The 24,783-nt window shown below is 41.7% G+C and overlaps 1 protein-coding gene across 1 annotated transcript; it reads left to right on the forward strand.

The window, feature by feature from the left end:
- fkbp1ab (FKBP prolyl isomerase 1Ab) lies at nucleotides 1-10,098 on the forward strand. The gene is made up of 5 exons (XM_085393928.1): nucleotides 1-156; nucleotides 263-310; nucleotides 3,931-4,043; nucleotides 8,024-8,191; nucleotides 9,708-10,098. The coding sequence occupies exons 1-4, from the start codon at nucleotides 120-122 to the stop codon at nucleotides 8,150-8,152; spliced, it is 327 nt and encodes a 108-aa protein (XP_085250054.1). The 5' UTR covers nucleotides 1-119; the 3' UTR covers nucleotides 8,153-8,191; nucleotides 9,708-10,098.
- The last annotated feature ends 14,685 nt before the right edge of the window (nucleotides 10,099-24,783 follow it).

Raw genomic sequence — 24,783 nt, forward strand, 5'->3', positions numbered from 1 at the left:
AGAGAGAGAGAGAGAGATGTGGAACATCCGCCGGAGGAGCGCGCAGACAGACTGACTGCGGGAGGAGTGTTGCCGTGTTCAGGGACAGCAGCAGCAGCTCCAGGACGCACAGCGCTGAAATGGGAGTCGAAATCGAGACCATCACCCCCGGTGACGGTAAAGCCTGCTGTACATTTTAACGTGCTTGCGTGCAGCCATAGAAACAGCGCCTTAATTGCGTCATGAGCATGTTATGTTGAGCTCCCTTTTGGCTTCTCCACAGGACGGACTTTCCCCAAAAAAGGACAGACGTGTGTGGTGCATTATGTCGGTGAGTTTGACGTGACAAACTTAAACTGTACGTGCACGGACACACTGTACACGTTAGGCACACCGGCGGGTTCACGGGAAGGCCGTCCGAGTGGAGTAACGGCTGTGGGCACTGTGTCCTACACCCGTTCTGAAAAATAGCTCAGCGTGATAATCCTGAAAGTATCGCAGGAGATGATGAGAATCCTCGCAGGGACGCTGTGAGGGTTGGATTAAGAGCAACGTGCAGCCGGACAAAGTGTGCACAGCAGACATATTTTGTGCCTCAGACCTTTCCAGGCAGTGATTTCTCAGTAGGGCAAAGAGGTATTACTGTCAGTCACCGACCGAGCTGCGTGGAAATTTAACCCCTTCGTCGCGTTTCTACTCCCCGCACATTCGGTGTGTTGGGTAGGTGAAAACGTGCAAAGCAGCATCAGCAACAGTAGGTGGAGTTGGTGGTGGAGGTGGTGGTGTGTCCCGGGGACGGTGCTCTAGATTCACCACTGCGTAAAATAATGCGCGCCTCAGTCTGGGGCCGACCGCTCCATTACAGCCTCATGAAGATCACTGGATGAATGTGGTCATTTGTCTTGTCTGGATAATTAACAAATGAGGAGGTGGAGGGGGGACGCAGACTGATTCCGCCGCAGGGTTCACTCAGAGGACCAGACAGACAGACCAGAGGAGCCCAGACAGCACGGTTTTAAATCCCGTCTGATTTCCAGCGCTTTTCTGTCTTTGTTGGAGTTTCTCTGGGGTCGTTGGGGGGTTGGGGGTTGGTGGCGTTTAGCTGAGCCGATTATAACCGTCTGGCTGACTGTAATAATAGCAGGCTCAATCCTCTACTATTTTCTGGAGAATTGCACGTTATGTGAACAACACTGAATGTTGGTCACTTCGTCACTCTGAACAAGAGTTAGCAATATCAGTCACATCTTTTATTTTTAACCCCTCCTTTGTGCCACCAGGATAGAGCTGTAGGACTGATGTACAGCACAGTCTGTGGCTAAGACTTATTTTCTGTGTTAATTAATATCTCAGTTGTCTTTTGGTGGGGTTTTTTTTGTGTTTTTTTTAAGAAAAAATGTTTAGAAAGGAAGAAGCTTATTACAGTTCACTGGAGTCAACTTGGATGGCAGCATAAAATGTTTTGTTGTCTAACTAATAATCCAAAGCCACAGGGTGCAGATGAAGACTGAAATGGTTCAATTTATTTAAGTTTTAATTATATAGTGCCAAATCGCAACAGCAGTTGCCCCAAGGTACTTTATATTGAAAGATAATGATCCTTTAATATTAGAGTAAAACCCAACAATAGAACAACCCCTTATGAGCAAGCACTTGGCGACAGTGGGAAGGAAAAACTCCCTTTTAACAGGAAAAAACCTCCGGCAGAACCAGGCTCAGGGAGGAGTTGGGTTGAAATTGAACATCATACTGTGTTAAAAAAAGTCTAAAGTAGTGACTGGGGCGATCGTGGCTCAAGAGTTGGCAGTTTGTCTTGTAACTGGAAGGTTGCCGGTTCAAGCTCTGGCTTGGACAGTCTCGGTCATTGTGTCCTTGGGCAAGACACTTCACCTCCACCAGTGTGTGAATGAATAGTGGAATTGTAAAGCGCTTTGAGGGCCCGAAAAGCGCTATATAAATGCAATCCATTATTATTATTGATAGCATAACTGATTGGCAAAAACAATAGTGGATAAAGAAGGATTATCCAAAATATGAACACTCGTCCATGACAAATTGTCGACATTAGCAAATTGGTAGCACCGTTTAATTGACTAATGACGTATACTTGACCTATTAATATTAACAAGCCTATGAGTATAGAGTTATTAACTAATAAGCACGGGGTTTCACAGTCAGATCCAGCCCTCACTCGTCACATCTGGTTTCAATACACTGGTGATAGAGAAAAGTGACTAACTATCCAGTGAGTGACTGTGTCCATCTTTTATACTGGCTCTCATTTAAACAGACTAAGTTTTGGCAACATATACCCCCCAACCCCCATTAATCTCTAGTTGCCGATCAAGTCACACATCACTTACTAGATCCTTCTCACTTACAAATCCCTCCATACGCTGGCCTTCAGTATCTGTCTGACCTCCTTCACCCGTGCACACCGTCTCAGATCCTACGATCTTCAGCCATGGGTCTGTCCCTCGCTCTAACCTCTGTACCGCTGAGCTTTCAATGTGGCAGCCCTACCCTCTGGACTCCTCTCCCATCTGAGCTCCGCAACGCTAGCAATGCAATGCTAAAACCGTATGTTGAGGTTTAGCAGTCGGTTGTGTGCATGCTAGCAGAATTTGTGCAATCAAATTTGTGGCTTTTTCTATTGCCAAAGTTTTGCATAAATTAAAATTCTCCTCAGATAGTGCTATATGAAAAACTAATTTATTACAAGCCACTCATAGTGGAGCATGAAGTTTGTGGATCAGCAAAGTCATTGAGAGTTTTCTTGTGGAAATTGCACACTACTTCATGGAAATCCTTCCTCGTGTTGCTGTTGAGACGTAAAAGCAGTGGACAGACTGACAGATATCATTAGCATGCTTTGCAGTGTATTAAAAGGGAGTAACATGTAGATCATGTCGTGCAGTTCCCAGCATACTAGACTACATATTTGTCTGCACCTGTTTTTAGTTTGGCAAAGCGTGTTGCCTGGTGAGACAGACATAACTCACCCTGTAACACAAGCCTCTTTGCTTCGAGATTATGTAACATGAAGTCAGAGCTCATTTGGGCTTTGCAAGGCAAAGCATATTTTTTAAAACTTGTTTTTAGGCTTGAGACTGCATTCTCTCCTTTTTAATAACCCACAATCTGCAGGATTTCCTCTCTGAGCCGTCTCCCTTCCTGCAAGCCTACAAAGTTATCTTGACATGAAACAGGATATTCCGTTACACAAGCGAGTCTTTTTTTGATGCAGACATCTGTATGAAGATCAAAACTTGGTCTGTCTGGGAGCAGCTCTGCATCCAGGAAATGATCAGCGTGTGAGAAAGTCATTATTGGGTTCTTTGCACTGCAGTGCTCGGATCGAATGGGACCTTTAGCTTGTCCAGATAATCTGATATCTAGATTTCCAGAAGAGGACAGGACACCCCACCGTGCCGCTGGGATTACAGGCTGCATCTTGCCAGCTCGCCTCCTGATCTGCGTATCGATATGTGTTATGTTGCATCAAGCAACCACACACACAGACACACACCCTTCCACGGTGGTGGTAATAACAGTAATAACGATGGCGGAAATGGTATTGGAGGGCTGCTATTCTGTGCACCCATGCCTGCATCTTCCTGACTCACATTCAAACCCACCATGCAGACAGCTGCAGCTTCTATTTCTGAGATGCTGAGAATCCCTTTATTTGTGCGCTCTGTATAAACACAGCAGAGATGATGGATGCCAGAGAAGCTTGGAAGACATCACTGTTTGCAATGGTTTTATGAAACAACTTGTACACGTTAGATATTAGCCGGCCTGAACATTCTGTGAGTGATTAGTCCTGTAATTGTTCATGTTCAGGGGTAATGGCTGGCTTTTTCAACAGCAGGATGAGGGCGTGCACCAGCAGCTGTTTCTGTTTCTCTCACACACTGTACTTCCATCTTACCGTTTCCTTGTTTGCAGGCTCTCTCACAGACGGACGGAAGTTTGACTCTTCTCGTGACAGAGACAAGCCTTTCCGGTTCAAGATTGGCAAGCAGGAAGTGATCCGAGGCTGGGAAGAGGGTGTAGTGCAGGTAGGCTGGAGAACTTTGGGAAAAGGTAAAAAGGTTATTATTAGTAGCGTTACATTTTTCCATCATAGACTTTACATGGTGGGTTAGCACGTTTTAGTTTTATATATTCATCCCTCCAGTGATACCCACCTTCAGTTTACTAGGCCATAATCTTCTCACTTTTATTTGGGAAGTTAATTTGCTGCTAACCATTTTGTATTTTCCCTACTAGCTGAGTCACTGGGTAGGTTACTGTTGTGGCGGTCTTCAATATCCATCTGCTGCTTTGTAGGAAGGATCTAGTCCTGTGGTTGGAAAGATTCCAACTCCACTATCTTGGACTGCTGCTGGTGTTCATACTCCTTACTGGAGATCTTCTGCAAGCTGGAAGGCCACCAAACTGGCTCATGTGCTGCAGTTCTAAGCTGTACAACAGAAGAAAGCTTACTTCACCAGCTGCAGTCCAAGATGGTGGAATTTAACTACAACATTCACTGAAGTTGATGATGATTCAATAAAACATGGATACATCTATGCTCATTCAGCCTATTTTCAGTCAGGTTAACAACCATCGACTCTGCTGAGAAGATGGAAATAACAAAGCTGACGTGTTCCACTGGTTTTGTAGTTCTTTTGGAGCCAGAAATAATAATGGATTGCATTTATATAGCGCTTTTCGGGCCCTCAAAGCGCTTTACAATTCCACTATTCATTCACTCTCACACACTGGTGGAGGCAAGCTACAGTTGTAGCCTGGGGCAGACTGACAGAAGCGAGGCTGCCATATCGCACCATTGGCCATCACCAGTAGGCGGAGTGTCTTGCCCAAGGACACAACAACCGAGACTGTCCAAGCCAGGGCTCGAACCAGCAACCTTGCGATTATAACACGAACTGCCAACTCTTGAGCCACGATCGCCACGAGAAGTGACCATATTTACAGCCGAGGATGGTGTGCTAAGTTATCACCATATGCTAGCTAGTTTGGTTAGCAGACATGCTGTTGCTAATTAGTCTGAACACTAAAAAAAAAAACAAAGAATTTCAATCAACAGTTCAGGGACTCTGATTAACTGTCTGCTAAGCGGCGCATGGGCTGGACACAAAAACAAAAGAAAAAAACAGTTTGACCATGAAAGCAGATATATGAAAAGAGGTAGTGCGAAGTAAAATTCTTACCGGGCAAAAAATGAAAACTGAGATTGCATTTTGCAAAATGTCTTTTGACTTCCGCTTAGGCTATTTGCAGACTTGCAGTCTAACAGATTCATTCACGATTAGCCAAAATGACCCAGACTAAAAACAGCCTAAAAAAACTGACTTTAGAAAGGCTCCAGGACCAAAAATCGTGCCCTTTAGAGTTTGCTTGTTCAGACGTGTTCATTGTTTCCTGTTTATAAACAGTATCATTATACCTGGAGCAAATGCCATAAATGCCATAGTTTCTGCTACTTGTCTGGTTCCAGGTCATGTAACTAGTTAGTTGTATTACTGTCAATTATGAAATTCAGCTGGTTAAAATGAGGTGGTGATGTCAGTGATATCAATGTACCCGCTCATGTGCTTTGTAAATACAGTGGGGCAAAAAAGTATTTAGTCAGCCACCGATTGTGCAAGTTCCCCCACTTAAAATTATGACAGAGGTCAGTAATTTGCACCAGAGGTACACTTCAACTGTGAGAGACAGAATGTGAAAAAAAAAATCCATGAATCCACATGGTAGGATTTGTAAAGACTTTATTCGTAAATTAGGGTGGAAAATAAGTATTTGGTCACCTCAAACAAGGAAAATCTCTGGCTCTCACAGACCTGTAATGTCTTCTGTAAGAAGCTTTTCTGTCCCCCACTCGTTACCTGTATGAATGGCACCTGTTTGAACTCATCATCTGTATAAAAGACACCTGTCCACAGCCTCAAACAGTCAGACTCCAAACTCCGCCATGGCCAAGACCAAAGAGCTTTCGAAGGACACCAGGAAAAGTATTGTAGACCTGCACCAGACTGGGAAGAGTGAATCTACAATAGGCAAGCAGCTTGGTGTGAAAAAAAATCAACTGTGGGAGCAATCATCAGAAAATGGATGATAATCTCCCTCGATCTGGGGCTCCACGCAAGATCTCATCCCGTGGGGTCAAAATGATCATGAGAACGGTGAGCAAAGATCCCAGAACCACACGGGGGGACCTGGTGAATGACCTGCAGAGAGCTGGGACCAAAGTAACAAAGGTCACCATCAGTAACACACTACAACGGCAGGGAATCAAATCCCGCAGTGCCAGACGTGTTCCGCTGCTGAAGCCAGTGCATGTCCAGGCCCGTCTGAAGTTTGCCAGAGAGCACATGGATGATACAGCAGAGGATTGGGAGAATGTCATGTGGTCAGATGAAACCAAAGTAGAACTTTTTGGTATAAACTCAACTCATCGTGTTTGGACGAAGAAGAATACTGAGTTGCATTCCAAGAACACCATACCTACTGTGAAGCATGGGGGTGGAAACATCATGCTATGGGGCTGTTTTTCTGCCAAGGGGACAGGACGACTGATCCGTGTTAAGGACAGAATGAATGGGGCCATGTATCGTGAGATTTTGAGCCAAAACCTCCTTCCATCAGTGAGAACTTTGAAGATGAAACGAGGCTGGGTCTTCCAACATGACAATGATCCAAAACACACCGCCCAGGCAACAAAGGAGTGGCTCCGTAAGAAGCATTTGAAAGTCCTGGAGTGGCCTAGCCAGTCTCCAGACCTCAACCCCATAGAAAATCTGTGGCGGGAGTTGAAAGTCTGTGTTGCTCGGCGACAGCCCCAAAGCATCACTGCTCTCGAGAAGATCTGCATGGAGGAATGGGCCAAAATACCAGCTACTGTGTGTGCAAACCTGGTAAAGACCTATAGTAAACGTTTGACCTCTGTTATTGCCAACAAAGGTTGTGTTACAAAGTATTGAGTTGTATTTTTGTTATTGACCAAATACTTATTTTCCACCCTGATTTACGAATAAATTCTTTACAAATCCTACCATGTGGATTCATGGATTTTTTTTTCCACATTCTGTCTCTCACAGTTGAAGTGTACCTCTGGTGCAAATTACTGACCTCTGTCATCATTTTAGGTGGGGGAACTTGCACAATCGGTGGCTGACTAAATACTATTTTGCCCCACTGTAAGTGCTGAGCTTATTGTTCCCACTGGTTTTACATTGGACTGACTTGATTGCAGAAAGGAAATAAACATTTTATTATGTGTCTTAAACAGTCTTAAATTTGTATCTAGTACCCCATACGGAAACCCCAATACAGCACATATAAAATAATGATCAAGCAATGAAGCTAAAGCTGGTCTATAAGCTGTGTGAATTTATTCAGATGTCCTCAGAGGACATTCTGCAGTGTATTGTATGCCACTGGATCAGATTCTGGGGGAAAAGTCATAAAGCTCGGCAGCTTCAGCAGTCATGATTTAGAGGCAAATGTAACTGGGATGGTTTCAAAGAAGATGTATTTTGCTTCTGTAACACATAAATTTATTGACATGGTTCCATTATCGAGTTTTCACTTACCAAGCTCTCCATTAACTCTGTTCCTCTGTGCACCAACACAGCAAGGACACAGCTCCATATCTCACCCGCTCAGCCGTGCAGCATTTAGATGAGGTGGCTGGTGCTGCCTGTGTGGACATCCTGTATTTTTAATGGTAGCAACTTCAAGTTCTCTGTGTGCTCAGTGTGATCTTTAATATACCCACAGGGCATTTAGATTGATTTGCTATTGTGCAGTAAAGCAGTCAGAGTAGATGCACTGTGGATAAGATTGAGGAAAACTGAAGCATCATTAGTAAACAAGATATTTTTACTGTCCCCTGTGGCTTATTATCTAACTTCCACTGCAGAGACTACATTATGATCCAATTAACTGTATTTTCTAGCAGAACAAGTGCTCAATAACAATCCATTGCCTTTGTCCTGTTTCTGTCTCCTCCTCTTCATCCTCCTGCATCTAGATGAGTGTTGGTCAGAGGGCCAAGCTGACCTGTTCGCCTGACTACGCTTACGGAAACAAAGGCCATCCGGGCATCATCCCACCTAATGCCACCCTCATCTTTGATGTAGAGCTGCTGGGTTTGGAGTGAAACAAACCCGCTGGCTTTATTTATTTTTTTTAATGTTGTGTAAGTAGTCTGTAAAAAGTCACAGTCTGATATACATTTAGCTAGCTTACATATTAAACACAGGGCAGCACAGCAAGTGATGAATGGACTGGTTCTCGTATCATGCATTTCGACTCTACTTGAGCACTTGGAATGCTTTATACCCATTCATGCAAGCACTTTTTTCCTACACTTAATTGCTTTCCATCTAAACACACACATTCATACTCTGACGAACACCCTGGAGAGCAACTTGGCGTTGCCCAAGGATTCAAATAAAAAATCAGCCACCCAAAAGCCCCATAAACTCATAAGGCTAGAATACAAGGGTTGTTGTTATTGAGAAAATAACTGGTAGCACACTCACAAGTTCAGGCTGTCCTAGAGCTTTCCTCTCACCACAGATGAGCTGTTGTTGTTGTACCTTTGTCATTTTAATTTTTTTCTTTTTGTCCTGACAGGACACAACTAGCCTACTTTAACACAGTACCATAGCATAACAGTTGGCTAGCTTCTTCAGTAGCTAGTTTATTATTTCACATTACATGACATATTGTAGCTGCAGCATGTATTGAATTCACTCACTACCTATTATTATAGCATTTCATTATGTTACAGAACTAACATATTCACACATGAATATGAACTGGCTAAATTTGGGTTAAAAACTGAGCTAATGTAGCTATAGTTATAATGTAGCTAGTTATGGCTACATTCTAACTTTCTTTCTGGGCTCTGTTAGCATTGTTTTCTTCTACTTCAGTGGGTGTTTTTTTTTTTCTAGCTTTAGTTTTTAGCTGACATTCAAAAGCTTGGTTTACAATCTCCTAAAACTCTACAGGTATAACACAAAGACATAGATACCCCATAATTAGTGTAATTAATACTAAAAAAATAGAATTTAATGACAGTGAATCAGCTTAGTGGATGTGACACCAGACAGCTTTGGGCCACTCCCCTAACTTTAAGTGTTATTAATGTGGAAATTAGCTATAAAGAACAAAACCATTTCTCCAGGTTGTAATGTTACAGCTAAAGCTCTGTTTGTAGCCAGTTTATACTGGCCATTAGAGGAAATGAAGTTTTTGGCTTTTAATTCTGTAACCTAGAAGTTGATACTTGTTTTTAATGTTCATATATATCCTATATTCCAAGTTACCGTCTCAGTTAAATCCAGTTTGGATCCCAGAAGTGCACCTATTCAAATATGTTTCACAGCATCCATTTAGCATTTATGCTTAATTGACTTCCTACACTCCTTGTTTTTACCCTTACCCCTGAATTGGTCGTGGCAGGAAGTTTCATCCTGTTTAAAGGGAGTGTTTCCTTCCCAGTTGCCAAATAGGCGATTGTCTGGTTGATGTGGGGGGTTATCTTATTCCATTAAGTGCCCTGAGTGTATATACTGCTGTTAAACACTTAAGCTTGATAAGATGACTCTTAAATCTCAATCCAAACTAAAGTGTCAGAGGTATCTCCATCTGTACATCCTAAAATGTTTTTAAACAAGATGTTCTCCTTCATGTTGTCATCACAGGGGACTTCCTACACGGGCGACCAGGAGAGAAGCTAGGAGAGTCTGCACTTGAGGCTCAAGTCAATATTCCACTACTTATTTCATCAAACTATGACAGTTTGTGTTATTTTGTCTCTGTGACTGAGTTGATTCTGTTTTTCCATCTTATTCTTCCTCCTAGAAAAACCATGGGTCATAGCCTTAAAAACCTCCACGTTCTTAATCTTAAAATGCTAATTGAATTGCTTTTCTTTGTGTTTTAGAAATGTTGTGCATGGTTACGCTGAAAAGTACATAACCAATGAACCACTAGCCGAAACATTCATCTTTATAAGTCCAACCCATACTGATGTTATATGTTTGACAGCTTGTTGTATTCCAAAAAAAAATAAAGGAAAAAAAAGTACAAAAACATATTAAAAGCACACATTTTTATCCCTGCCCAGCTTCAAATTGGGTTAAATAGGCATAAGGTTAAATTTAATGGCTACTTGTTGTGAAAGTCAGGGAAGGCCTTAATGGTGCGACACAGGAACGTAGTTTCTGTAAAACACCACTGTGTTTACTTTTTCATTGAACTTGCGAATTTAAGCTGGCACAAAAGAGAACAAGTAACAGTTGTAGATAGCTCTCATGTGTGCCTAAATCTTCTCACCAGATACACGGTTACTACTTTACCCTATCTGCATGTTGTAGGCCTGATGGAAACTTAGTGCGTACATGCTGAAAGCTTTGCATCTGATTTTATTATTACTGCCTTCTCATCTTGCCAAGTCTTTAAACCCCATTTAAAGCCATACACAGGTCGAACGGTGCAACAACGGGATTTGTGGGAGCACGTGTCAATTGGAAGTTTGGTTATTTTTGTCTTATAAAAATAGGATGGAAATGTTTGAAATCAAGGGGAGGGTGTCAGTCAAATTGCAACCTCCCTGATTTATTTTGTGGATCAATTACAATTGTGTATTTTTTCAGATGCTCACTTTCTATCTCTAGAATCAACATGGCTGATGTTCAACCTATGACGATAAATTTTCTTCTTTTTTTAGTTATATTTTATTTTTTTGCCACTGTTAAGTACCACACTGCCTAACTGAAGTCTGTGTTGTCATAAAAAAAGTTGCTGACACACAGGCGTCCTTGTGGTTTTTGTATCTAAAAAAAAAGTAGTAGTTTTAAATGGAGTTTAAATGAAGGGATTTGCTGGCCTGGCTGTCTGATATTGACTGTTGATGTTGCACATTGGCCAAGCTGCAACTGGTGTGACAGCAGTCCACCTATGTACTGTGTAGTTCTGTGCTGATGCATTACTGTATGCAGGCTAAACCAATGAAGACATATTTAAAATAAAAGAAGTACTCTCCACATGCCTATGAAGTTTATTTTTGGCTTTTTTTTTCTACTCCACTGTATTTGATTTATTACCATTTGGGGCGTGACAAAGTGCAGACCAATCATCATGCTTCAGAGGCTGCCTCTGTTTATTGACTGCTGCTCACTGACCTGCAAGCCAAGGGTGGGGTAACCTAGACAACTAAACTGATGAGCAGCTTATATAATAAATTGTATTAACATTAGATAAACACTTTAAAAATCAATAACTTGTGAAACTATTTTACCACAAGTGCCTACAAGCTAATCATAAATACCAGCTTAAATAAAAGCTTTTGTGCATATTTTTTTATCTCTCCTAGAATTCCACTTGGTGCCATCTGGAACCTTTAAAAGGTGCTCAGGATGCATGAGCTTACTGGGGGGGAAAGTAAAAATGTGCTGCTTCAAGCTGACTGGAACTCTGTATGAGTTACTGCACTGCAAAAAGACCACTTGGATTAATACTGAATGAATACACATACATTGTTGGCTTAACCTTGTTATAACTGCTTTCATCTAGACAGCAAGCAATACCATGTTCTTAAAATCTTTGAAGACAAATAATGAATTAACGCCTGAATTCATGTTAAGTAAACCTTTTGCCTTCTGTGTTTCTGGTTATAGTTATTATTGACAACATATAGGCATATAGGGAATATAGAAGGATTCTAAGTATCACATTACTTCTAAAGGTCAAATAAGTTAAATCTTTAATAAAATGTCTTTTATCTTTAAAACTATGCTTAAAATGCTGCTACCTTTGTATTAGCAACATTCAGGAAATGACACAGGAATATGGGGATTCAAAATATCATGTTCTAGTTTGCGTCTAAGTATCATGTCACCTCTGACCTCAATTTTAAATTTCACATCTGTGTGGAGTTTGCATGGTTTGGGGTTATGTAAATAGGTAATTCTAAATTGCCCATAGGTGCGAATGGTTGTCTGTCTCTATGTGTTAGCCCTGCGACAAACTGGCGACCTGTCAGGATAGGCTTCAGCCCCCTGCAACCCTCACATGGATAAGCAGAAGAGAATGGATGGACAGTTCTGATCTTTACTATGCAAATTACAGATTCTTTACTCTTTTCAGTCTGGTTTTCAAAAGTACTCCAATGAGACTGCTTTCTTGAAGATCTATAATGATCTTTAAATAGCTTCTGATGCAGGGAATTATTCTGTAATAATTTTGCTTGATCTCAGTGCAGCCTTTGATACCATTGACCATAAAATCCTACTTAATACGCTTAAAGTTTTCACTTGTGTATTTTGGTTTTTCCTTAGGCTGGGTTTCTACTTATCTCAGGGCTGCCCAATCCCAGTCCACAAGAGCTACTATCCTGCAGCTTTTAGATGCATCCCTACTCTAACACAGCTGAATCAAATGGTTTGATTGCCAAACATGATGGCATGCTGAAGAGGTAAAGGCCTGATAACAAGCCATTAATTTGATTCAGGTGTGTGGGAACAAGGATGCAAAGCTGCAGGACGGTAGCTCTCGAGGACCGGGATTGGGCACCCCTGACTTATCTGATAGGACCTTCACTGTTAGAGCAAACAAGTTCACCTCCCTGACCTGCAGGTTAGAGTTCAGTTTTGGATCCATTATTATTTTCTTTCTACATGCATTCTCTAGTTGGCATTATTCAATCTTTTAATAACATTTCTTATCATTTCTATGCCGATGACAATCAGCAGTATATGTCTTTTAAGCTTCATCACCTAAACATCACCGAATTTAGGATCTTCTTGCTGTGAGGCAACAGTGCTAATCACCGAGCCATGGTGCTGCCCAAGAACTAATTTTCTACAATTGCTTTGTAATAATTTATAATAATTTGCTTCTACATGGCAATTTTGAAATAGGCAAATAATTACCAGTAGAACTTGCATCAAGATTCTGTTTCTTCAGAATCTGTTACTTCACAGTTACCTTGCCTCAGTATTAATGAGTCACTGTTAATGACAGACAGCAATGTGGGACCATTGCTGGTGAGTCCCAGAAAGGACAGAAGGAGGTAATATATCTAAGGATATTATGACAAGGATTTCATTTGACCTGTTACTGAAGTTAAACCATTCATTGTAATTGGAGAAAAAGAAGTAGATGATCCAGGGCACCAAGGACCATTTTCATGAGGGGAGCCATTTGAGGAGATTTTTGATCTCAAGTCCATCAACTTATTTACAAAGTGATTGAGAAATGTATTGCAATCATCATCAGACAGCTGAGTTGGAGAACAAACAATACTGTTGATAATCTCAAATAATACCCTTGGATTATTCTTATGACAATTTACGAGATTATTGAAATAAGAGTATTTAGCCTCTTTCACTGACTTATTACACTCAACAAAAATATAAACGCAACACCTTTGTTACTGCTCCCATTCCCCATGGGATGGACGTAGAGACCTAAAATTCATTCCAGATACACAATATAACCATCCCTCCCAAACAGTGGTCACAAATCAGTCCAAATGTGTGGTAGTGGGCACATCTGCTATATTGAGATAATCCATCCCACCTCACAGGTGTGCCACATCAGGATGCTGATCTGACATCATGAGTAGTGCACAGGTGTACCTCAGACTGCCCACAACAAAAGGCCACCCTGGAATGTGCAGTTTTTTGTTCTATTGGGGGTCTGGGGACCCAGAACCGGTCAGTATCTGGTGTGACCACCATTTGCCTCATGCAGTGCAACACATCGTCGCATGGAGTCTATCAGATTGTCAATTGTGGCCTGTGGAATGTTGGTCCACTCCACTTCAATGGCTGTGCGAGGTTGTTGGATATTCGTGGGAACTGGTAAACGCTGTCGTATACGCCGGTCAAGCACATCCCGAACATGCTCAATGGGTGACATGTCCGGTGAGTATGCTGGCTATGCAAGAACTGGGACATTCTCAGCTGCCATCTGCTCTGAACAATGTGAACCATGATTCATCCGTGAAGCGCACACCTCTCCAACGTGCCAGATGCCATCGAATGTGAGCATTTGCCCACACAAGTCTGTTACGGCGACGAGCTGGAGTCAGGTCAAGACCCCGATGAGGACGACGGGCATGCAGTTGAGCGTCCCTGAGATGGTTTCTGACAGTTTGTGCAGAAATTGTTTGGTTGTGCAAACCAATTGTTCCAGCAGCTGTCTGGGTGGCTGGTCTCAGACGATCTTGGAGGTGAACCTGCTGGATGTGGAGGTCCTGGGCTGGTGTGGTTACACAAGGTCTGCGGTTGTGAGGCCGGTTGGATGTGCTGCCATATTCTCTGAAACGCCTGTGGAGACGGCTTATGGTTGAGAAATGAACATTCAATGCACAGGCGACAGATCTGGTTGACATTCCTGCTGTCAGCATGCCAATTGCACGCTCCCTCATTGCTTGTGGCATCTGTGGCATTTTGCTGTGAGACAAAACTGCACATTCCAGGGTGGCCTTTTGTTGTGGGCAGTCTGAGGTACACCTGTGCAGTACTCATGTCAGATCAGCATCCTGATGTGGCACACCTGTGAGGTGGGATGGATTATCTCAATATAGCAGATGTGCCCACTACCACACATTTGGACTGATTTGTGACCACTGTTTGGGAGGGATGGTTATATTGTGTATCTGGAATGAATTTTAGGTCTCTACGTCCATCCCATGGGGAATGAGAGCAGTAACAAAGGTGTTGCGTTTATATTTTTGTTGAGTGTATATAAGCCAAGAATCTCTGAATTATTGCAAGATGAATATGAGTAGGCCCTGATACATGTTGAACAAAGTTAAAAGAGTCTGTAATGCTCAGGAATTCCTTAGTGATACTATTTGATGGATCTTCTGCATGAATATAAGTCCCTAACAGTGATGACCATGCCAAACCTAATAGTGGGAGTTAAAAAGACTTGAAATACTGACAGAAAAGATTAAGCAGACCCAGGAGGTGGAAGATAAATTAAAATATCATACATGAGCTGATCTCTTCCAATTTTGATCATAATCATCTCGAAAGAGCTGTAAAAGCTCGAAGAGATCACCTGGTATAAAAATGTATTGCGGGGCATAGCTATAAAAGATAAAGATGAAGCTGACGAAGTAGTACAAGGAAACCGTCTCTCTTCCCCCGCTGCCTCCGATGAGTCCTCCAAAGAAAGGGGGAATGACCGGCAAGAGTGGAGATATGCTGGGTGCTGCGACGCACTCAAGCATTCTGTGCTGGCACGCGATGGCGCTAAACATGTTTAAGACATTTATAGCACTTATTTAATTCAGCTTCACAGACAGAGTTACATCTATGTCAGTTTTTGAGAGTAGGATTTTGTAGTGTAAATTAGCCCTTATACTAATAGTATAATGCAAATAAATAAATCAGCGATCTTTTACAATATATATATATATATATATATATACATACAAATAAAAAGAATCATGTTTTATACTGATCCAGAGTCAGGGTCAGCAGCAGACATGTACTAGCAACCTACTTTTTCAAGGGGCATTTAAGTCACCTTGCTTTTCAATATTTACAACCATATAGGCACACTACATCACAGAGAAATGTAGTCACAGTAGTCAAAAAATGGTCTTAAATTGCAGAGCGAAGGCAGGAGCCAAACAGGAGACATTTTATAAGTAGAGAATGAACTTATTATACACTAGAACAGTTGACTGCGAGCACACAATATCACCAACACATTTCCAATTTCTTTGCAATTTTCATGCTTTGGGGGGGGGTCATGCTTAAAAACTACATGCAAACGCAGAAGAATGTCCTCTTTTTAGTTTCAAAGATTCATGAGGGGTACTCCCCAAAGTCTGACCTGAATATGAGATATATATATATATATATATATAGTTGTTTAACTAACTAGTGATAGTATGTCAAGAGTGAGCGAGACATCGATTCACTGATCCACACTACTAGAATTTACAGCAATGACCTCTGAATGTTCATGTCACGAGATGGTAAATAAGAGAGGGAAAGTAGTCAGAACTGAGGGAATGCACTCCCAGGAGGCAACATTGCAGACATCGAGGACAGCTACAAATATCTGGGAACCCAGGGACTAAGCATTTAGTATTGCTCCACTCTTTCCCTGACTCACAAAGCATCACATGATGTCACAAAATGTTATTGATCAGTTGCAATGATGGTCTTAGAACAGTATTAATCAAGATATTGTTAGAATAACACCAACACGGGGATAGCTGACTGTTAGCGGGACATCCATTCGGTAATTCCTCTGGCACGTTTGTCCTTCTTATTAAAGTCAGCTGCTGAGAGCTCACACTGTTCTCTGTGTACAAATCAGCCTGACTCGCCAGATGTTTGGATCCATATTTGACTATTAAGCACATTTTGGCTATAATGTTTGGTCTTCTGTAAAGTGTCAGCTACCTTTGTAGCTTATCTATGACATGTTGTCATTTATTTGACACAATGTAGCTCCATGGTTGACCAGCACTTTAAGAAGTTGTGCAACTTGTTACTAAAATGTTCTCTTTTTATGTTGGGGCCCCTTATTATTTATCTTAATTTTTTTACAGTGCACAGCGATCCAGCCAGATAAAAAGACAGCCTCATGGCACTGTGACGTTAAGCTCCACTGATCTCCCCTACACCCCTTTGATGCATATTTGCTTTGTGCTTAAAATATGGCACTCATTAAATTATAAATTCTACCCTTCCTGTGCATCACTTTAGGTATAAATTCAAATGGTTATTATCTCTTGGCATAAGCACATTTGCAATACTAATCTATCATCGAATTCCCAGGGCCTCCATCTGTACCAGCTGAGAGGCTGCCAACAAGGACAAACCAGTCAATAAAAACAAAAAAAACCAAAAAAAAAAAAACCCCATAAACATTTTAGTGCATTCTTTTATCTTTACAGTGTCCCCCCCCAAAAAAAATAAAGCCCACAAAATGCGCAGGGTACCAGGAAAACACTCCCAAAACAGTTCAGGGGGCCGGCCTTGAGGTCGACGGCCCAAGAGTCCAGAAAACAGCTCAGGGGGTTGACCATGAAGCCAGCGGCGGCGACGGAGCAGGTCTTAACAGTCTTTGATTTAACAGTTTTCACAGTCTCAGACTTTACGTGGCCAGGTTTAGAAAAAACAGACTTGGCAAAAGTGGGTTTTAGCTTATTTCCACCACGATGAACAGTCTTAGGACTAAAAATCTCAGAGGAATGTATATTGTCATTAACTAGCTCGTGAGGAGCTAAACCAAAACTGGCCTCCCAATCCAAATCATCATCGAGAAAAGAGATCCCGAAGGTGTCTGAGGTGAGATTATAGTCATTTCTGTTTATTGGCTCAGGAGTGTGGGAAATGTAGTCATTTCGACTCACCACCACAAGTTGCTCAGAATTGTCCTTATGACGGCAGCGTGGGCACCGCTTTCCTCGGGAGGAGCAACGCTGTGGCTCCAGCAAGGAATGTGTGTCCGAAGTTAAACGAAGACCTCCCACTTGTAGTGTAGGTAGCACAAGTGCAGGCGAAGCAGCAGGTGAAGCAGCATGGCAACTCCGGGCACCCCCCAGAGCTTAACGAGTCCCATGAAAAATGTGCCCATAGTGGGGGTGAGCCATGGCCTCCACCGGAGCTCCTCCTCTAGCTGGGAGAGAGCTACCTGTCGGCGCTCGTGCAGTTCAACGTCTGCTGGGTCCATGTTCTGGTCGCGATCTTCTGTTATGAAACGGCTGTGTGCAGGCAGGAGTGGTGATATGAAAGACCCAAAATGCAGACTCACGGAAATCAAAGGTGAAGTTAAATACAGCTTTAATGCTGAACTCCACAAAAATGTAACAAAACTGAGACTCCAAGGTAAACTTTACACAGACAGAACACACAGCAAAACAAGGGTAGATCACAACACGGACACAGAGAAACACAGGGCTTAAATACACAAATGGAGCAATCAGGGAATAGGTAACAGGAGGGAAACAGCTGGGGCAAATCAGGCCTAACGAGACAAAGGAAGCAAAACCAGACACATTTACATGAGACACGGACTTTCAAAGTAAAACAGAAAACATAACACAGACTGAACTTACAGACTCACAGGCAGGCACTACAACAGAGGGAACAGAGACGTGGGACCAGGGCAGACAGACACTGACTGGACACGGGGATATAGCAGACAGGGGAGACTGCAACTAAAGATTACACAGAGACATAAACCATAAGACAGAGCTCTAACAAAGAAACCAAAGACTAGAAATGATAAATAATATAATAAACTCAAAAACCCTGGGTCAATGACCCAGGCATCCTAACAAATATACATTATGCACACCGTAGATTTATTCATGTCATAAGTGTAGACACTTCTGAGACCCTGTGTTTTAACCTATGGCATAACCTGATCTGTACCTCCAGTGCAGAAAGCCAGTAAAAATAATAACAAACTGTGTATTCATTACAGACTGTTGAGGACATTGTACTGTGATGTTTGATGTGTGTTGGCTCTCCTGCACGCAGTAATAAATAGCTTGACCACAGCTCTTTCTGTGTTGCAGACTTTTTTTTTTTTTTTTACAAAATTCCACGACAGTAGACACACATTTTTCCCATACCTAAGGACTCTCCAGCTAACACTTCAGTGAAAAAATTTGGGTAAGACACTGAAACTAGACTAGACTAGCCAAAGATTGAACCACCAACCTTCCAATTAGAAGAAGCCCTGCGCTACCTCCTAAGCCACAGGTTCCACCAGTCACAGGGTGCTCCGGTTAGCATTTAATTGGAAAGTTGAATTAAAGAAGAAAATGTGGTACAGTAGGAACATTATTGACAGGGCCCACCAGTAAAGTCCCTGTGCTCCCTCAGCTAAATTCTACTGATACACTAATTCATGCAGTATGGTAATGAAAAATTTAAATACCCATATCACTGTTAATGTATTGAAATGCAAGCTCAATTTAATTATTTAGTTCACAGTAGTTTAGTGCTTCTGCAGCATAAATGGGAACCAGCATGAATGAGGGGGACACTGAATGGATGGGCCTGTGCAGGTCAGTCTTTGAAAAGTACTCACCATGAGTCTTTCAAACTAAAAAGAGGTCATCTACACATCACTTTGTGCATTTAGTTTTAAAGCATGGCCCTATTGGAAAACTGCAAAATAAATGGAAACGTGTTGATGATATTGTCTGCTTACAGTCAAATGTTCAAGATTGTGATGAGTTCATTGAGCCAGAGAAAATGTCTCCCCATTTGTCAGTTGGTTTGCTTCTAGAATCTAAGACATATACTTTTGCACATTTATAACTATGGTTACATTCCTCTGAGTGTACAGTCTATGCCTTTGTAAATATGCATAGCATTTGCTAATTATTTATTTCATCATCATCATCATCATCGTTTATTTATATAGCACTTTAAAAACGCACCAGGCAGACCAAAGTGCTGAACAACACAAAAACAAAGAAAAGCAAAACATAGTATAAAATAATAGGAGGGATGTCAGTTTCCCGCAGAGTTAAAAGCCAGGGAATGAAAATAGGTTTTCAATCTGGACTTAAAGAGCTGCACTGAAGACGCTTGTCTAATATGAAGGGGAAGGCTGTTCCAAAGCTTCGGAGCCGCAATTGAGAAAGCTCAATCTCCTCTGAGTTTCAGCTGCGACTTAGGGACTGGCAACAGCAATTGATCAGCTGAACGGAGCAAGCGAGTAGGAACATGAGGCTTCACCAAATCGGATAAATAAACAGGGGCCAGACCGTTTAAAGATTTAAAAACCAATAAAAGGACTTTAAAACGGATCCTAAAAACAATAGGAAGCCAATGTAGTGAAGCCAGAACCAGAGTGATGCGGTCAAATTTCCTTCTACCAGTTAAAAAACGTGCCGCCGCATTTTGCACTAATTGCAAGCGTGACAGGGTGCCTAACCCAACCCCAATTAAAAGGGAATTGCAATAGTCCAAATGTGAGGTAATAAATAAGAGTTTCCAAACTGTGTTTGGAAAGGAAAGGCTGGACCTTCGCTAGGTGTCTGAGGTGATAAAAAGCCAATTTTACCACCCCATTTACATGACCATCAAAGGTAATAATAATGGATTGGATTTATATAGTGCTTTTCTAGGCACCCAAAGCACTTTACAATACCACTATTCATTCACTCTCACATTCATACACTGGTGGAGGCAAGCTACAGTTGTAGCCACAGCTGCCCTGGGGCAGACTGACAGAAGCGAAGCTGCCATCGGCCCCTCTGGCCAACACTAGTAGGCAAGTAGGGTAAAGTGTCTTGCCCAACGACACAACGACCAGGACAGAGAGCCCAGGGATCGAACCGGCGACCTTCCGGTTACAGATGCGATTCCCAACCCCCTGAGCCACAGTCGCCACGGTAAGTGCGGAATCAAAATTCACACCAAGATTTACGATTGAACTTTTCAGATAGGAGGTCAAAACACCAAAATGAGCATCTGGAGAAACAATAGAGCAATGCGGGCCAAATAAAATTGCTCCCGTTTTATGATCATTAAAATTTAAAAAGTTATTTGCCATCCACACTTTAACTTCACTGAGACAGTCAAGTAAAGATTGACAGGGAGAAGTAACCAGGTGGCTAAAAGGTAAATAAAGCTGACAATCATCAGCATACAAGTGAAAAGATACTTTATGTTTTCGAAATATCGCACCAAGAGGGAGTAAATACAGCGAAAAGAGTAATGGCCCAAGGATAGATCCCTGGGGCACACCCCAATGCAGAGGAGCCACAGAAGATGCAGCTAACCCCAGCTTAACACAGAAACCTCTGTCAGAAAGGTATGACTTTATCCATATCCAGTTAAATATATCTTATAGGAGACACACACAGTGATATTTGAGAAGTGAAATGAAGTTTATTGGATTTACAGAAAGTGTGCAATAATTGTTTAAACAAAATCAGGCAGGTGCATAAATATGGGCACTGTTGTCATTTTATTGATTCCAAAACCTTTAGAACTAATTATTGGAACTCAAATTGGCTTGGTGACCCCTGACCTACATACACAGGTGAATCCAATAATGAGATAATTTAAGGGGGTCAATTGTAAGTTTCCCTCCTCTTTTAATTTTCTCTGAAGAGTAGCAACATGGGGGTCTCAAAACAACTCTCAAATGACCTGAAGACAAAGATTGTTCACCATCATGGTTTAGGGGAAGGATACAGAAAGCTGTCTCAGAGATTTAAGCTGTCTGTTTCCACAGTTAGGAACATATTGAGAAAATGGAAGACCACAGGCTCAGTTCAAGTTAAGGCTTGAAGTGGCAGACCAAGAAAAATCTCGGATAAGCAGAAGCAACGAATGGTGAGAAGAGTCAGAGTCAACCCACAGACCAGCAAAGACCTACAACATCATCTTGCAGCAGATGGAGTCACTGTGCATCCTTCAACCATTCGGCGCACTTTACACAAGGAGATGCTGTATGCGAGAGTGATACAGAGGAAGCCTTTTCTCCGCCCACAGCACAAATAGAGCTGCTTGAGGTATGCTAAAGTACATTTGGACAAGCCAGCTTCATTCTGGAATAAGGTGCTGTGGACTGATGAAACTAAAATTGAGTTATTTGGGCATAACAAGGGGCGTTATGCATGGAGGGAAAAGAACACAGCATTCCAAGAAAAACACCTGCTACCTACAGTAAAATATGGTGGTGGTTCCACCATGCTGTGGGGCTGTGTGGCCAGTGCAGGGACTGGGAATCTTGTCAAAGTTGAGGGACACATGGATTCCACTCGGTATCAGCAGATTCTGGAGACCAAATGTCCAGGAATCAGTGACAAAGCTGAAGCTGCGCCGGGGCTGGATATTTCAACAAGACAATGACCCGAAACACTGCTTAAAATCCACTAAGGCATTCATGGAGAGGAACAAGTACAACGTTCTGGAACGGCCATCTCAGTCCCCAGACCTGAATATTATTGAAAATCTGTGGTGTGAGTTAAAGAGAGCTGTCCATGCTCAGAAGCCATCAAACCTGAATGAACTAGATGTTTTATAAAGAGGAATGGTCCAAAATACCTTCAACCACAATCCAGACTCTCATTGGAACCTACAGGAAGCGTTTAGAGGCTGTAATTTCTGTAAAAGGCGGATCTACTAAATATGGATTTCATTTCTTTTTTTGTGGTGCCCAAATTTATGCACCTGCCTGATTTTGTTTAAACAATTATTGCACACTTTCTATGAATCCAATAAATTTCATTTCACTTTTCAAATATCACTGTGTGTGTCTGCTATATGATATATTTAACTGACATTTTTTTTTATTGTAACAACCAATGATTTATATAGGAAAATGATAACTATTAATAAGGTTGCCCAAACCTTTGCATCCCACTGTACATCCATTTCTGCAGCATGGTCAGGCCTATATGGTAACCCAACCACAATCATAAGAAAGGCTGCTGATTTGACAGTTGTTGATCATGAACAACCTCCACAAATTGGGTAGGCCATTGAAGGACCTTCAGGACTGGCTCTTACATAGTGCTTTTCTACTCTGCGTGAGCCATCAAAGCACTTCATAATACAAACATTAATCACACACATTTTTCCTATACCTAAGTGCTCTCCATCTAACACGTCAATGGAACAACTTGGGTAAGATACTGAAACTGCAACTCCTTGGAGACTAGAGCAGCCAGAGATTGAACCACCAACCTTCCAATTAGAGGATGACCAAAAGAGAGTGTGATCCACCAGTCTATATCTGCTGTGATTACAGCCCGGTACAGGTATAAATCCACAAAAGCACCACGAGGTTCCCGCACAAACTAATGAATCAGATCTAGCTGCTAATCGTTAGCGTCACGGCTAATTCACATCGCTACCAATAACTTATATACTAATGACACATAGTGGGGATCAACGGCCAACTTTCCCACATTCTCTGCAACCCCGTGGACTCATCTGTAGATACATTTTAAGTTATTTACCATCTTGTATCTGCTTACCTGCAAATATATATATATTGACATAGCACAACGTTACACACTTATCAAGTCTCACACAACTCTCACACAACACACAACTCAAGGCGCACATTATATAACATTATATATATACATTATATATATATATATATATATATATATATATATATATATATATAATGTTTTTCCTCTACACCCCCCCCCCCCCCCCAATTTTTTTGCACATGTCGAGGAGCGTGTCAGGCTACATTTCACTGTGTGTTATACTTGTATAACTATGCATGTGACAAATAAAGAACCTTGACCTTGGGGGGTGCCCTGTTTTGTCCATAATGTCTTTCTTGTCCTTACACCTGTATTACCTCCTAAGGCACAGGTCCCAGCTTTGAATTTTGTTCCAAACAAAAATAAAACAAAATGATGAAAAGAAGATTGGACTCTTTGCCCTTAATACCAAGAGTCATGTCTGGAGGAAACAGGCACTGCTCATCACCTGACCAATACCATCCCTAAAATAAAGCATGGTGGTAGCAGCACCAAGCGCCAAGCAATTTTTCTTCAGCAGGAATTAGAAGACTAGTTGGGTTTGATTCAGGAATTTATAGAGACATGCTTGATGATAATCTGCTCCAGAGTGCTCTGGATGTCAGACTTGGTCAAAGGACAAAAACCCAAAGCACACAGCCAAGATAACAAAGCAGTGGCTTCAGCACTCTGTGAATATCCCTGAGTGTTCCAGGCAGAGCCCAGACTTAAAACCTCTGCAGAGATCTTAAAATGGCTGTGCACTGACACTCCCCATCCAACCGAGGTCTTCAAAGTCAGCTTAATAATAACTAGTTCAAAATTCAACAAAAGTGCCTTATAACTTAGAAACTATGATTCTTACAGCATATGATTCTTAAAGCATGTTGTGTATTGTCAATATGTAGAACATACTGTATAGAAGTTTAAAACATCATTGTCACATTTGACCTCTGACCTCTCCTTAACATGGATGTATTGACAGCAAGAATGACAGACAGAATTTTAAATTCTACAAACGATATTTTAAGTGTCCAAAAAGGACTGGATTGATTATGATGTAGAACACAGAGTATGTTTAAAACTGCTGAGTCATAAAGCCTCTTGCAAACCAGGTGATTTCTTTATTTGATATATTCTGCTGACTACAGGCTATTTACGGACATAAGGAAAGATATCAGACATAAAAAACACATAGAAACATTGTAAAATCACTTTTTTTGGCTGATGATTACTGTTTGGCCCTCCCTCACTTTGTACTCTGGTAGCAATAAGTCTGACTCCTCTTCTACAACTATGAGTAAAGTCCTTCCTTCCTCACTCTGCCCTCAGCTTACTTAAATATTGACATGGGTGGAGGTATTAGTAAGACTTGTTGTCCACTACAAAGGACACTGAGTGAACGTTTAGTTTTGAAAGAAATGCCTGTAACCTGAAGTTAAGAGTGTCATACTGAAGAAGAAGTTTGCAACATAATCACTTAACCTCCTTTTTTTCCTATGAGCTACAATGACGTCGCTCTGAAAACAAAGTCCATGTTGTCTTTTAGCTTAACCCAGCATGGCCTCTTCACAGTACAGTAGGATTCATTTATACTGAATTGCGCTTGAGTTAAAAGTCTTAGACTCATGTTCCCCAAAGAGAACAAAAATGAACAGTTGTCTTATCATTAATTACCGATGATCACAATGTTTTCGTATAATTATGGTCCTGGTGAGTTAATATTCATGTGACCGGTACTGGGCGTGGCTTACAACGTCAATACTGATTGACGTGGTTGGCAC

The sequence above is a fragment of the Rhamphochromis longiceps genome, linkage group LG20 (genome assembly GCF_057381845.1).
Source record: "Rhamphochromis longiceps isolate RC_006_pf linkage group LG20, R_longiceps_female_GT1.1, whole genome shotgun sequence".
NCBI lineage: Eukaryota > Metazoa > Chordata > Actinopteri > Cichliformes > Cichlidae > Rhamphochromis > Rhamphochromis longiceps.

Excerpts from the sequence above, each read along its gene's own strand:
- fkbp1ab (XM_085393928.1), top strand. The coding sequence starts at position 120 with ATGGGAGTCGAAATCGAGACCATCACCCCCGGTGACG. Across the intron at positions 157-262 it reads GACCATCACCCCCGGTGACG|GACGGACTTTCCCCAAAAAA; the intron begins GTAAAGCCTGCT and ends GCTTCTCCACAG. Across the intron at positions 311-3,930 it reads GTGTGTGGTGCATTATGTCG|GCTCTCTCACAGACGGACGG; the intron begins GTGAGTTTGACG and ends CCTTGTTTGCAG.